The sequence below is a fragment of the Denticeps clupeoides genome, chromosome 12 (assembly GCF_900700375.1).
Source record: "Denticeps clupeoides chromosome 12, fDenClu1.1, whole genome shotgun sequence".
NCBI lineage: Eukaryota > Metazoa > Chordata > Actinopteri > Clupeiformes > Denticipitidae > Denticeps > Denticeps clupeoides.
The window spans coordinates 2,778,298-2,794,999 of NC_041718.1; the positions used below are offsets into that span (position 1 = coordinate 2,778,298).

Genomic DNA, 16,702 nt, shown 5'->3' on the forward strand with positions numbered 1-16,702 from the left:
GAGTGTAACTGTAAAAATTATTTAAATGTTTTTCCCTTCGACTTACCTATTATTTTTTCTTCTGTTTTGTTATTTCCATTTCTCCTATTTCTCTAGAATGACTTTTTTATCCAGTCTTTCAGAACAGTTGTATAAGAAGAAAAGACAGCTCGCTATTACTGCGAATGTTGTGCAAAAGCGGCTTTCAGAGGATGCCAGCTGTGTCTACAGTGCACGAATGTGCAACTGTTCTTAAACACAAGTAAATCACCAATTTTTGGCCATAAAGGTAAATCTGAATGGCTGTGTTTTTTTTTTTTTTTTTTTTTTTTTTTTTTTTTTTGTTAACCTTACATAGTTTATTTGTGACATTTTCAAATTGTTGCTAATTAAAATGGGGGGAGGAAGGGGTGGGGGGTGACAGCCTTAGCTTTTAAAAAAATGTAATAATCATCTGTGCATTAGTTCATATTTCTGAAGTATTTCTGCTCCTTTCTCACTTTAGAACAAGCAATTGCCATATCTTTTGACTATTTCTACTACTTACAAGTCTGGGGCACTCTTGTCATTTTTCTTTTTAGAAATGACCTTGTGTATATATATGAGTGTCCGACTCGCACGCAAACACAGCATTGTATTCCAGCTGGGTTTTTTTTTTTTTTTTCTGTCACCGCTTTGTTTGCACACACACTCAAAAAAAAGAAAAGAGAAAAAAAGAAACTTGATTAACTTTGTAAGCGTTAACCAACCAAGCACATGCTATTGATCACATTAGCGTTGATCACGATGCGCATTTTAGCTAATAAAAAAAAAACGTTTGCGGATGTAGCATCAAGTGATTTTAATGGGCCCACCTCATTTGCGATAAGAATTTGTAAACTCATGAACTGCCCCATGTTTCAGAGGTTCCTACATGTGCTTGGAAATGCGTTTGCTATTCTGTGAATGAAATGTTGTACAAATCAGTGTAATAATGATATTGAAATTAAGTTAATTTGTTTCTTCTTTTTTTTTCTTTGTAATCTGCCATACGGTAACATTAGTAGCATGCTGTACAATTTGCTTTACAGAGGTGCATAACATTGTCAGTTTCTCATTCCAGATAACCTGTTAATTTTTAATGCCATGTACACCCCTGACATTGTAGTGGCGTGCTGCACAGGTAAAATCATTTTTTTTGTTTTTCCCTTGCACTGGCAAAGCTATGCACCTGAGGGAAGTAGTGGAGAGGATGTTTCACACGGACTGCACGCTTCCTTGAAATGTATGCCTGGATCCAAGACCCCATATTTTGAATGAGCCGTAAATGAAGTGAGAATATGATATGCGCATCTATACTTAAAACACCGATCCACTCGCTTAGATATTTCCTTTAAATTTAGAATAGGCAGGGGGATAAAGTTTGGAACATTTTTGCTTCATACTGAAAGGAGACAAAAAAAAAAGATCTTAACGCCTTTGTTTAGCTAAAGGTGGCATCTGAATGGCAGATTTCTTCTTTTCAACTGTAAACAGATGCACTAGTAGATAGTAGTGACATTTTTTTTATTATCGTTTTTAATCCTTTCTCTGCGGTGATGTGCGATAAATGTGATCGTTTTTGTGTGTGCAGCCACCACTTTAAAAAAAAAATTGTACAATTGCAGTTGACTTCAGTACAGATGGATTCCCCTTTTTTGCCTCCTTCCATGATTAATCTGTAGACCTCTGCATCCATCTGGAGCCCTATTCTCACATTTTGTATTTAATTTCAGTCTGTCGGTGTACCACAGAGAGCTGGATGCAAGATAGATACTATATTAAAATGTACTGTTATTTAAGATGTAATAAAAAGAGGTTTCAGATGTCGCTGTGTGTGTGAGTGAGATTTCTTTTGTTTCTGTTTGGAGAGGTAAATGGAGTTTCATGTTGCTGCTTGCTGACAGAACAATCAAGTCAGTCAGAACGTACCAGGATGTCAAGTTTCTGGTTTTGAACTGTAAAGTTACATTATGAATGTGTGATGGCAGCCAGGATGAAGTTGTAGAGTTGGCATAAGCAAATATGAATTTGCACAATTATATTTACAGAACTATATACATACAGGGAGTGACCAAAGAAAATTCAGTTCACATTTAGAGCTTCTTATATTACTCAGGCATTTGCAGCATTTTGTGACTTTTCGCCATTATGTAAGTCTCCTGTATAGTGTCTGATTGCATTGGTAGATTGCAGGTAATACATCTCTCCATGACACATTAACACACACTAATATGATGATGCTGTCTGTTGATATAAATCGGGCAGTGGTGACCTTTTGGGTTAGGAAAACAGACCCTTAATCAGAAGGTTGCCGGTTTGAATCCTAAACCGCCAACCGCTTGGCCACTGAGTAAAGCACCGTCCCCACACACTGCTCCCCGGGTGCCTGTCATGGCTGCCCACTGCTCACCAAGGCTGATGGTTAAATGCAGAAGACACATTTCACTGGGTGCTGTGCACTTTCACTTTTCTATACAGTGGGGCAAACAAGTATTTAGTCAGCCACCAATTGTGCTAGTTCTACCACTTAAAAAGATGAGAGAGGCCTGAAATTTCATCATCGGTATACCTCAACTATGAGAGACAAAATGAGAAAAAAAATCCAGAAAATCACATCCTCTGATTTTTAAAGAATTTATTTGGCAAATTATGGTGGGAAATTAGTATTTGGTCACTAACAAACAAGCTCTCACAGACCTATAACTTGTTCTGTAAAAGGCTCCTCTGTCCTGCACTCATTACCTGTATTAATGGCACCTCATTATCAGTATAAAAGACACCCGTCCACAACCTCAAACAGTCACACTCCAGACTCCACTATGGCCAAGACCAAAGAGCTGTGTAAGAACACCAGAAACCAAATTGTAGACCTGCACAAATCTGGGAAGACTGAATCTGCAATAGGTAAGCAGCTTGGTGTGAAGAAATCAACTGTGGGAGCAATTATTAGAAAATAGAAGACATACAAGACCACTGTTAATCTCCCTTGATCTGGGGCTCCACGCCAAGATCTCACCCCGTGGGGTCAAAATGATTACAAAAATGGTGATCAAAAATCCCAGAACCACACAGGGGGACCTAGTGAATGACCTGCAGAGAGCTGTGACCAAAGTAACATCAGTAACACACTACGCCGCCAGGGACTCAAATCCTGCAGTGCCAGACGTGTTCCCCTGCTTAAGCCAGTACATGTCCGGGCCCGTCTGAAGTTTGCTAGAGAGCATCTGTATGATCCAGAAGAGGACTGGGAGAATGTCATGTGGTCCAATGAAACCAAAATAGAACTTTTTGGTAAAAACGTGTTTGGAGGAGAAAGAATGCTGAGTTGCATCCAAAGAACTCCCTTATCAGGGCTCTTAGTTTGTATACTTGATATTCTATAGAAATCGAACGAGAATTGCTGGTGTCTTCCCATTGTAAGTCGCTTTGGATAAAAGCGTCTGCCAAATAAAGTAAAGTAAAGTAAAGAACACCATACCTACTGTGAAGTATGGGAGGGTGTTTTTCTGCAAAGGGACCGGGACAAATGATCCGTGTAAAGGAAAGAATGAATGGGGCCATGTATCGTGAGATTTTGTGTGAAAACCTCCTTGGTCTTTCAGCATGACAATGATCCCAAACACACCGCCCAGGCAACGAAGGTGTGTCTTCGTAAGAAGCATTTAAAGGTTCTAGAGTGGCCTAGCCAGTCTCCAGATCTCAACCCCATAGAAAGTCACTGCTCTAGAGGAGATCTGCATGGAAGAATGGGCCAAAATACCAGCAGCAGTGTGTGAAAACCTTGTGAAGACTTACAGAAAACGTTTGAAAATGTTTTGCATAGCGACCGTCTACAAGGAGAAATGTGACATTCCTGTGCAAATTGTTGTGCATGAAGATTCAACACCTCTGTTTCACATGCCTTTTTGTCAGACGGCCTTTTGCCGAGCCAAACGTGTGAAGTGTTGGCCGTCAGGACCGCCTACCCTCTTTGTCTTGCGCAGATGGGAGGCCCCCGAGCCGAACGTGTGAAGTGTCAGCCGTCAGGACCGCCGACTCTCTTTGTCTTCCCCAGATGGGAGACACCGGGGGGGGGCAGTGACAACTTCCTGTAGGCCAGGGGTATAAAGGTCTGCTCACATGTGGGGAAGGGACTATATTTCTTTTCTTTTCTTTCCCAGCTGATCTTCTGGTTTTCGAACCTCTATCATCTCATTATTTCCCATGGCTCTGCCTCTTTCTCTCTCTCTCTCTCCGCCTTTACTCTTTCTTCTCATTTTTGTTTTCTCCGTAACCTTGGTACCTTTTTACATTCAATATTCACATGAAACTACAATAATTATTTACCGGTGTTAATAAATTAGAAACTGTTCATTTTAACCTCTATTGTGCCATGCCTCTTTCTGCCAGGTAACATCAAATTGGAGTGGTTGAATACAGTGCTTTTGTGTGGAGGGAGAAAGAGTTTTTTCCACACTCTGGTCTCTCCCTACCACGGTCTTTTTTACAAGGGTATATAACAAAGTATTGAGATGAACTTTTGTTAGTGACCAAATACTAATTTTACCATAATTTGCAAATAAATTCACATCAGAGGATGTGATTTTCTAGATTTTTTCTCATTTTGTCTCATAGTTGAGGTATACCTATGATGAAAATTACAGGCCTCTCTCATCTTTTTAAGTGGGAGAACTTGCACAATTGGTGGCTGACTAAATACTTTTTTGCCCCACTGTATTGTGATATGATCTGTGTATTGATGAAGAAAAAGAAATCCCTCCGAGGCCTAATTATAACCATTTTACAGTTACATTACAGAGTTACATTACAGTGCAGAGTTAACATCAAGTGAACGTGATAGGTCATTGATAAACATGTACATGTAGCTGGGGAAACTATCGATAAAAATCCCTCAGGTGAAGGTTATGTCGTTTCCCAATGTCATCCCAAAGTAGGCATGTTACTGTGCTGTCGTTCTTTAGTATGAAAGAAGCAGCACAGTGCCATGTGTAAATGTTAACCTGGTGGTTTACCGAACAAACGTAATGCATCTGAGGGAAGTAATATGTTCTTCAACATGACGATCTGCTGATTCCATCATCAGCTCAAACAAAACTCACCAAACAAGGAAAGGTTTATTCCTACTATTTATTTAAAGTTTTACCAAACTCCAAATAATAAAAGTTTTTAGAGACACTTCAGCAATTATTGAAGAGTATAAAAATATATATATTTTACACAGACACAAACCTAGCATTACTGCAGCCTTCATCTTTTTTATGTTCTACAGCTTTTATTAAAAATGCTTTCCTTGTAGTTCTTCATTATGTCTTTATACAACAGGGAAGTTGCATAGCAGAAGGAATTGTAAAATAGATGAAGGTCATTTGTTTACTTCTAAGAATCAAAATTCAGCCTTAGTTTTAGACTTGGTGTGTGGAGTATATTTTCTCCTTGAAGCTGATGTCCAAATTGGATTGGCCGGATGGCTGGGTCATAGCTCCCGGTCTGCAGAGGTCAGGACGTAACAAAAGTTGTCCAAGGAAGGAAAAAATGTTGAGCCAGTGGCAGGGCAATGGGGAACACAACATGGAGTTTGAGTCGTTTTCTTATTATTGTGTCCGTGGGATGTGCTGGAAAAAGTAGACCAATCCACCACCTCATAACTTCCAGGATCATTTGAATCCACTTCAGCTTCAGCATTTCTGGTGTCCTTTTGACCTGGAAATAATGGAGTTGAAGGTGGTGCTGTGAAATGCCACAGGCTTCTTACTTCATTGTGGCTTTCCAATTCACATTACAACATCACTTTATTCATTTACTTTATTACTATACTGTACTAGTGTTAACTTAATTTAGGGTCTAGAGACCTATTTCATGAGACAGCAAGTATGTACCATTGAGGACCATTTTAGACTTAAGCATTTCTTCTCTGCCTCACTTTATTCGTTTTGACTTCCATGGAAGTTCAATTTAGAGCCAACAACAGACCAACAGATGTCAGTGCTTCAAACTTTCTTTTAAAGTAGCAGGTAGTGGGTGGTGATTCCTCAGATTAATGCTTTGTTTGAAGGAGCTTGTTAAGCGTTTTGAAGATGCCCTCCTGATGGCCGTACGGAAGGATTCGCCTGCAAAGTAGTACATCAAGGGGTTCAGGCAGCTGTTGGATGCAGCTAGACATAATGTCACCACCAGCACTTTTTTCATTGATGCCGTAAAGTGGGGGTCCCAACTGGACACCTCCGCAGCCAGATGCACCGAGCGCACCACGTGGTAGGGCATAAAACAGACCAGGAATGTGAAGAGGATCAGTGCCACCAGGTAGACCGTGCGCCTCTTGGGGCGCTTGGTTTTCTTCACGTCCTCCTTCACACACAGCAGTCTGTAGAGGATGCAGCTGTAGCAGACTACAATAATCAGAAAAGGAATGACGCAGCCCAGGATCACCCCGACGTAATTCAGATTTTTCATCCGTTCCCAGGAGGTGTTGTCCCTGGGCTCGAAGCAGTGACTTACATTGTTGCTATCTTTGAAAACCCCATTCATGAAGAAAGGGGAGGAGAGCAGAGCAACAAACACCCAGATCCCCACTGAGATCCACACGGCTCGTCGGAAATCGATTTTGGATTGGAAAGGGTGTAGCACAGCAATGTAGCGCAGAACGCTGAGGCTGGTCAGGAACAGGACACTGGTGTAGAGGTTCAGATAGAAGGAGAACACGCACAGACGACACAGCCAGTCTGGGAAATCCCACTGGAAGTTGCGGAAGTAGTAGATCAGTCGAAAAGGAAGCGTGAGGGAAAAGCCCACATCCGAGAAGGCCAGGTTGATCATGAAGACTCTGCTGGCTAACTTTTTGGGCGTGATGAACAAAAAGACCACCAGGGCGGCGGAGTTGCAGAGAAAGCCCATAGGGAACACCATGAGATAGGTGACTGTGTAAGCTCTATACTTGAAGTCCAGTTCATCCTTTTTTAGTGTTTCCGCAAGAGAGACATTAGCTGATGATTCTGCAAACATAAAATACAAGAATATTATTAGATTTCTTTTCATTAATAAAAGTAGCACTAAACTGTAGTACTGATTCTTAAACAATGCTTCACTACATTATGAAGTAGACGGGCATGGGAAAGTAATAGCCATGCATGTCATTAATAATTAATGATCAATTAAATTCACACACACACACACACACACAACTGATTCAAAAACAGAATAGCCATCTGAAAATAATCTTGAAAAGTGCTAGTTGCCATTCCCATCATGAACCAGCATGCAGTATGCCTTAACGTCACATATTCGCCCGAGGTCATCAGCAAAACAAGTGTCGAAGCCCGAGGAAGGTCAAATTGGTCAGTTTGTGAAAAAAGGAGGATGTCATATTCTATCTGCAAATTAGAATGCTTGGATCCCTGGGCCCCTGTCATGGCTGCCCACTGCTCACCAAGGGTGATTGTTAAATACAGAGGACACATTTCATTGTGTGTACCATGTGCTGTGCTTCACAATCACTTCACTTTCATATTATGACAAAATAAAATAGAATGGCTTTTTTTTTTTTTAATAACATTGATCTTCTGGCTTTCAGACATAATAAGCGATAACTAGCAAGCAGTTGTTTCTGAGTTCATTCTGGATGTGATATTAACAAACACTTCTGATACATCATAAAGCATCATACTATCCTGTGGCAGTTTTTACTCTTTTAAAAAGCTTTCAAACCAAAGGACGCTTTAGTGAGAGCAAATGTTTTGTTTAGTATGATCTGATTTGAGGAAAGTGGGCACAACTTTTATTGTGTAGTACAGCAGTCTTCTGACAGGCTCTATAAGATTACGTTTTTACCCACCACATTTCTACTAGCTTAAATATCTGTTCCCAACAACTAATACACTAAGCTGGTTCAGCACTATCACCTGGAGCTACTGCTGTTTGTCATTCCTGCTCTTGGAATGGCGTATGCCAGAAGGTTTTTTTCGAACCCAAATTCCAGGCTACAACGATCACTGTTAGGCCATTATGACATGCCTAATGCCAGTTATTGTCAGGAAGAAGTGAAAGCTACCGGGCAGGTGGTACTCCAGCAGAGGGATTCAAGGGCATTTCAGAGTAAACAGAATATCAAAAAAATCTATCTTGCATAGGATCCAGTTACAGTTAAATTTACAGACATCTATAATCCAACTTTCAACCTGACCTGCTGCACAAAAACAGCTTTATTTTTCCGTTACTGGAGACAGGCTCAAAAATGGAATCTACTTCTCCATCTCTGCATCTGCATTTTATGTTATGCAAATCATATGGAAATGAAAGGTTAGCAGCTTCACTGGTCTTTCAGTACTGCTTTTCACACATTTGCATAAGAAAATAATTCCCAGTTCCCTTAGAGAGAAACCATGTACCATAACAGAACATCTCTAAAACTGATCTTTAAAAACCATGAATACCAAGGTATTTGGAGATAATATTTGGGTCATGCAGAATCAATATAATAAAAAAGAGTTTATTGGCAGTTCTTTAATTATGTTAAAGGGCCCTTATCATGAAGATGACACTTTTTGAGAAAATTTAATGTCGTCATAAGGGGAAAGGTTACCTCCCATTATTCATGAGAATTTCCCACCCCTCCTCTAAAACATTATCTCCACAGATTGTCATGGCTTGGAAATGTGTGAAGCAGTTGAATGGTGTTGATGACGTAATTTATCTGAATGCCCCCTCAACTTCTATTGGCCGCTCTCCTCCTTAAACCGCCTCTCTCCTCCTCATTAGCATTTAAAGCTTCAGACACCGAAACAGCACGTCCTGGGAAATCTCATTGTGGGACTGGGTCAAAGTGGCTGTAATTCTACACCAAGGCTGAATTTTGGAAAGACTTTAAATACAGTATTATGGGACAACTAAGACCGATATGAACGCAAAAACAATTTCAGGGGTCCTATAACTATTATTGATGTGCATATGATATGTTTATCTCAAAAAGGTAATAACTTTTCAAGATCATATTTATTAATTTGGCTACTACACACATAAGGGTTCCGGATCCGTAGTTTGGACCAGAGTTTCATGTTCGTCCTGTGTAATGTTCCCTGATTGTTATCACCTGTGTATCATTGTATAAAACTATCCTGTTGTGTGTGTTCGCTGTCAGGTCATTGTCTTTGTCAGGCCATTGTAATAATGTCTTTGTTGTGATGGAGAGCTTGTTAGAAATGCTTCAATAAATGTCTGTAAAAATGTTGAAGACATTGAAGTTTTAGCAGGTGTGCAAAATGTATAGTGTCATTGTTTGGTGATGTTTCCCTTGTCTTGTGAGTTATGTACGTGACGTTTGCGTCATGCTTCCTCACCATGTCCAGCCATCGTGACAGGGTTTCATGCTATTCTCAGCCAAACATTCATGTTTCAATTGAATCTTTCAATTGAACTGAAACTTTGCAGAACTCAACATTTACCTGAATGTAGTCATAAATTGTAATTATATCGACAGCTTTTGTTCTACATGAAAGCACCACTAGATGGAGATGCCTGGTTCCAAATATGTAAACAATTGTTAGGTGTTCCAGCTACCTTACAGGGCTTATCAATTTTACATTTCCAAGCTCTATAGTCTTTTAGTCTTAAACCTAAAGCCAATTGAAGGAATAAAAAGTGCAGAAATTGTTGAGATATAAAGCTTTTTACTTACACTTCCAATGGAGAATATCAATATATAATTTTTTTCAGCTGGTTTCTCATTAATTTGATAATTTGACTACATCATATATTCAATAAAAATTTTTCATTTACTTTCATTACATTATTTTCCATCATGCAGGTTTATATGTGACTTCAAAGGTTATGATATTGTTCGCATACAAAGATTAATTCTAACCTCGTTTTCAGCTGAGGGAATTGCTTTTTGCCATAAACTGGAATAAATAAGAATAAATCCCTCTGAAACTCACCCATCATTTACTGTCCAGGAATATGTGTTTCCAATAACAAGCCTCCACAAGATCAGAAGAAGAATCGTTGCCTGAATGAATCAGATAAGATTATTTACCCAGTTGGGCCAGCTGCCTGTTTCCTTTTTGGTAGTGAACAGTGCACGTTCACTGTCGGAGACCTGGGTAATGCGCACTACTAACTGCTGCTGCAGCACCAAACTGAAGCCAAGCTCAGAACTGTCTGCAGATGGGGTTGCCAGGTACTGGCCAAATCTGTCTAACAAAAATTACACACATAATTAGAAAATTGGAGGTCGTGCCCTACAGTCGGTTATATAATGATGGAATCTAAAGACATTTTGTAAAAAATATATAATAATAGTAAATTCATTATTAAGTGTGGTAGTCTAGTGTCTGAGGAAGTGGACTCGTCTTCATGGCTGCCCACTGCTCACTAAGGGTGATGGGTTAAATGCAGAAGACAAATGTGTGCACATAGTCTGCCAATTAAAGCAATTACTCAATCACTAAATACATGTCCTACCCAGAAAAAGGGTAAACATTGCTTTTCAACACTGTAATTCTACTTTTTTTTCTGTGAGAAAATAAAAGTATTTACATATTCAACATTCTATTTATAGAATATTAGGTCTGGTTTTTATTTTCTTAACTTCCAAAGCCCAGAAAAGAAAATAAAAGAAAAGAAAAGAAAAGAAAAGAAAAGAAAAGGTTTTATTTTAAAATGGGTTATCTGTATCTAGAGTACCCCTGCTTCATATCCTGGATTTAAAGGAGAGAATGCTGCTCAAGTACTGATAAACTTTGATCAGTTCATGAAATATTATTGAATCTGGTATGTCTCAACCGGTAATAGGTCAACACCGTAGAGCTTCTAAAATTTAGAATTGTCTGTAGCTTTTAAAGAACAATAGCAAATAAAAACCAAATGTGCTTGAAATTGACACATTATTTGACTTCAATTTAAAAACATGAAAGTAACTTAACCCTAGTAACTTAATTCATAAACTCATGCTTAGAAATATATTGGCTTGTATATATATTTCTCCCAATTCTCCAGAATGAGTATTGTGCCATTAAAACATGTTATAATCATTAAATATATGTTCATAATGAATCAAGAATGGCATATGTTATATTTTATGTTGTTCATCACAAACACAAAATACATTACAGAAAATGTAATATTGTAATTGTATTTATTTCCTACATAAAATCATCTTGAATTTAATACAACAAAATCCATTTAAACAGTTCCTTCGGGCTTCATGTTATAATACTATGCATTTCTGTGCTTCTGACAGGGTTTCTACCATTGTGATGGTTCAATGCCAAGGACACATTCCATGTGCTCTTCTGCAGTGTTTCACAATGACAATCACTTCACTTTCACTTCACTTTTACCTAGACTGCCCACTTCACTAAACCTTTTTCTTACCTGCACTTTAATATTATTCTGCAGCATTATTGATTGATGCTAGCTGCATGTATTGCTTTTGTACATCTGTTCTCCACCGTAACAATTTAACATAAAAAAGCTTTTACAGAACATTGGTGTGAAAATAAAAATTCTGGCAACCCCAGTGGGAGGAAACAATGTCAACCTGCCTGTACAAGCGGGCTCTTCTTGGGAAATTCAGGGGGTAATAATGTCTTTGTTGTGATGGAGAGCTTGTTAGAAATGCTTCAATAAATGTCTGTAAAAACGTTGAAGACATTGAAGTTTTAGCAGGTGTGCAAAATGTATATGAAGAATGCTTTCAATAATTTAAATATTAACAAAATGCAGAGTGAGTGTTTCATCAAATTGTTGTTTGGTATTACTACTCTTTGGCAGCATAATTTCTTTCACAAATGCAGGAATTCTGTAAGATTATATTCAGGTGTACGATCAATCGTTTACAGTCAGACCCATAAATATTGGGACATTGACACAATCTTTTTGGCTCTACACAACACCACATTGGGCCAGGTGTGTGTTATTCCCTCCTTATCCCATTTACAAAGAGCAGAGCTTGTTTCAAGTCTGCTATTTGCATTTTGAATCTGTTGCAGTCAACTCTCAATATGAGATCCAAAGAGCTGTCACTGTCAGTGACAAAAGCCACAAAAAAACCCTCAGAGAGGGACGAAAAAAATTAGGTGTGGCCAAATCTGAAAAAAGAACGCACCAGCAAGGTAACACCAGAAGACCAGAAAGACCGGTAAAAACATCTATGGTGGATGACAAAATAATTATTTCCCTGGTGAAGAAAAACTCCTTCACAACAGTTGGTCACAACAGATCTCCCTCTCAAGGCGGGAGGTGAATGTGTGTCAAAATCAACAATCAAGAGAAGACTTTACCAGAGTAAATACAGACAGTTCACCACAAGATGTAATCCATTGGTCAGCCACAAAAACAGGAAGGCCAGATTATTTTTAAAAAGTCCAGAACAACATCCTATGGACAGATGAGACAAGATCAATAAGTGGTATTAGCCTAAGGGGCAACACACTCACCTTTAAACCAGATGACCTTAAAGTTCCGGGTTCAAACCCAACTTACTACCATTGTGTCCCTGAGCAAGACACTTGACACTGAGTGTCTCCGGGTTGACTGTCCCTGTAACTACTGATTTTAATTAGCTCTGGATAAATGTCGTAAATGTAATGTACCAGAGTGATGGGAAGAGAAGACTACGGAGAAGGAATTGAACTGCTCATAATCCAAAACAAACCAAAAGGTTGCGGATATCATATCCCGAACAGCCAAGGTGCCACTGAAGTCCTCTTGATCAAAGTACCTTCCTCACACACTGCTTGAAGGGAGGGCTTTCATGGCTGCCCACTGCTCACTAAGGCTGATGGTTAAATGCAGAGGACACATTTTGTAGCGTCAACGTGTGCTGTACTGCAGTGTTTCACAATGACAAAAACAATCACTTTTACTTCACTTTCATACCACCTCGTGGTGGTGGTGGTATGTATGTGTAGCGGGTGAAAATCGAGTAACGAAGAAGAAACCAAGTCAATCACCTGACCTGAATCCGACTGAGCATCCCTGATGGGAAAATGCCCTAAAAACAAGCAGGAACTGAAGACAGTTGCAGTAGGGCCCTGGCAGAGCATCACCAGGGATGTAAACCCAGCGACTCTGCATTCCAGACTTGAGGCTGTAATTGACTGCAAAGCATTTGCAACCAATTATTAAAAAGAAAGTTTCATTTATAATTGTTCATTTCTCTGATTGCTTTTGGTTGCCTAAAATGTGGGAGGCACATATACAATCTGTTGTAATTCCTACACCGTTCTACAATGTCGCACTTGTGGCGGGTCGAGAAACTGACACCACACAACCATAAATTTAACGTGGGGTTCTTTATTTGCTAGCTGCTCAGAACAGCTGGGTTTTTGTTTCCTCACACTAACAGAAAATAAATAAATAAATAAACATGGACCCCTGATTTCAATGAACAGATAACAAAGATAAAATAAAATACAATGTCCAAAATAACAGTATCCAGAAAAACACAGTATTCAAAATAACAATACCCAAAAGAAAAATACGGCATTCAAAATACGGTATTCAAAATACCAGTACCAAAAGAAACATACGTTATTCAAAATAACAGTGCCAAAAGAAAAATACGTTATTCAAAATACGGCAGTGGCCTCTGAGTCTCAGGTTCCTTAGAAACTCTTTACCACGTTGCTTGCAATGGCTTATGCCACACACCACAACAGTATCATGCTCCGTGGACACAAGAACGTTTTTCACTCCTCAGCAATACCGAGTTTGCTACACCTCGCCATGTGCGCCCCTTTGCTGCTCGCGTGGCCGCACCACCCCAGAACTACCTGTGGAGACCGGAAAATACAACCTGAGCCCTCACTTCACAGTGACCCAGTGATCTTCTGCCACCCATGGGCAAAAATGCGTACATTATTTAGATCAGAAGAAATTGGAATTTCCCACCCGGTTACACACTAATTATGGACCTGACAGTATGCCAAACATGTTCTAATGATCATCAATTTCATATATAGTTGAAACACAGTCAACAAGAAAACACAATGTAGTTATGCTGTATCAGAAAGGTCTTTCGAGGACAAAAATTTCAAAGCAGACTGGTCTTTCAATATGTGCTGTTCAAGCTGTTTTGAAGAAGCACAAAGAAACTGGTCCAGGCTCACCAATCTACTCTCTGGTGAAGTCTGGCCAGAAGTGGTCTCCATGGAAGGGCCCTACCTCTGGCAAGGAAAAAAGGCCAAGCTGTCCTTTGCAGACATTGGATTCAAAGTCCATTGTTCATTGATTGTGCAATGACCAGTGTAGCAGTAAGAGATAGTGACTGAAGATCCCTTATTATTATTGTTTTTTTTTTTATATCGGTCTTATTGGTCCCCTAATACTGTATCTGAAGTCTCTTTCCAAAATTCACACTTGGTGCATAATTACAGCCACTTTGATCCAGTCTCACAGCGAGATTTCCCCAGGACGCGCAGTTTCGGTGTCTGGAGCTTTAAATGACGGGGAGGAGAGCAGCCCATAGAGGGCATTCGCGAAAACAGATACAACCGTCTGAGCTGCCGATCTCTGAACGGCAAAGCAGAATGGCTAAAGCACTCTTTACACCTATTGCCATTTCTAGCCACTGCAGGACCATACACAGGCTGGGGCAACTCATATTAATGTAACATTAAATGTTAAACAGCAGTCAACAACAGTGAACATTCAGATGGTTGGGGTGTGAGGTGTTGTGGCATGTCCATGCGTGTTGTGTTCAAGTGCACGAACATAATAAAAACTCTGCAAAATTGCCACCACAACAACTCACGTACAGTACACAGCATGTAACAAGTCAGTGGGACAAACCGCATGACTCTTTGCGACAGAAAGGACAGGTGAAAGTTCAGTGAACGAATCACTCACTAAATCCAATTTGCTGAGTAGACCATTTAAATAGCACAGGACACTTAAAACACAATCATCAGTTGATTCTTACAAACAGGAAAGGAACATGGACATAACACTGTATTTCAGGAATGTCGGAGTCACACCAGGGCCGGAGTGGGACTCATTTTCAGCTCTGGAGTTTCATGCCTCAGTTGAAGTTGAGCTTTATTGTCATTTCAGCTATATACGTGTTAGACGGTAAAAAACGTTTCTCCAGAACCTGGTGCTACATGGAACATTTGAACGATTAGACAAAGTTACATACTGACCTAAAGTGCACGTGTGCGGCACAGACAAACTGGTGCAAACAGGGGACACAGGCAGTGCAAGATTAAAATTTAACTAAAACATGTAGACAGTTAAGTAGTGTAAAAACAAAGTAAAATAGTGCTATTACTGCACCTCCTCCCTGTACACTGACTCATCTTTCTTGCTGATGAGACCCACCATGGTCGTGTCATCGGCGAACTTGATGATGTGGTTGGAGCTGTGCATTGCTGCACAGTCGTGGGTCAGCAGGGTGAACAGCATTGGGCTGAGCACACAGCCCTGAGGAACTCCAGCGCTCAGTGTGGTGGTGCTGGAGAAGCTGTTCCCGATCCGGACAGACTGAGGTCTCTAAGTCAGGAAATCCAAGATCCAGTTGCAAAGGGAGGTGTTCAGGTCCAGCAGGCTCAGTTTCTTGACCAGGTGCTGCATGCTTAACTGAAGTCTGTGAACATCATTCGTGCGTATGTGTCCTTATTGTCCAGGTGGGTGAGGGTCAGATGCCGGGTGGTGACGATGGCACAATGAAATGTTTCATGACCAGCATCCTTTTCAATAATATCGGAATCTTTATTCTATTATGTGTTCACAGTCTTCCTTATATGAGTTCTAAGAATATGTGAAAGTGAAGTGATTGTCACACGTGATACACAGCAGCACAGCACAGTGCACACAGTGAAATTTGTCCTCTGCATTTAACCCATCACCCTGAGTGAGCAGTTGGCAGCCATGACAGGCGCCCGGGGAGCAGTGTGTGGGGACGGTGCTTTGCTCAGTGGTACCTCAGTGGTACCTTGGCAGATCGGGATTCGAACCGGCAACCTTCTGATTACGGGGCCGCTTCCTTAACCACTAGGCCACCACTGCCCCAATATTCACTCAATGAGTAATTCTACCTGCCCACCCTGGACTGGTGGGCTCATAGCTGGTGCTCGGTGCTTCTGAGGGGCTACAAGACAAATGTGGCGTCGCATCATACTATTATTTAAATTATATAACGTTATGTTATATGCCACAACCACACAACTCACTGACCTGATAATGAATTAACTTGAACAGTGTTTTTAAGGGCAAAGTTCAAAATCTTGATTTACCAGTTTCATCGCCCTCAACGTGAGCTTGTTTTATTGAACAAGGGAGTAATTTTTGGACATTTAGCTGCATTTGTTTTCAGTAATTTCTGGCTTCAATAACACTTATTATCATAGACTGTGCATATTATATTACATAATGCAAACTTTTATCTACAGAACGCGTTCTGGATAACGTTCTGCACGGCAACTGAAGCACTGCATTATGGGATCTGTAGTTGGTATGTTGTCAGCGCTTCACATGGCAGGGCCATAATAAAAGATCTGTATTAAATGATCTTGCGAGTTTGACACCTATTTGTTGCATTGTGCATTGATTGACCATATAGGCACGTCAGACGACTGCGCATAAACAAGCGAAGTATGTGTGCGCAGCCAGATGAAAACAGAGAGCTGTACCTGTCATGCTAATGAAATAACCGAGCCATAAAATGAAGGGGTAAAATTGTCGTGCATTATGAGAATTTTGAAATTATTCA

At 40.1% G+C, this 16,702-nt stretch overlaps 1 protein-coding gene across 1 annotated transcript; it reads right to left on the reverse strand.

Annotated features, from left to right (window-relative positions):
- Positions 1–5,113: 5,113 nt before the first annotated feature.
- Positions 5,114–10,113, reverse strand: cysltr3 (cysteinyl leukotriene receptor 3). Its single transcript, XM_028999082.1, has 2 exons — positions 9,927–10,113; positions 5,114–6,989 (listed from the first exon to the last, which is right to left on the reverse strand). Exons 1-2 carry the CDS (start codon positions 9,931–9,933, stop codon positions 5,980–5,982), a joined length of 1,017 nt encoding a protein of 338 aa, XP_028854915.1. The 5' UTR covers positions 9,934–10,113; the 3' UTR covers positions 5,114–5,979.
- Between the last annotated feature and the right edge of the window lie 6,589 nt (positions 10,114–16,702).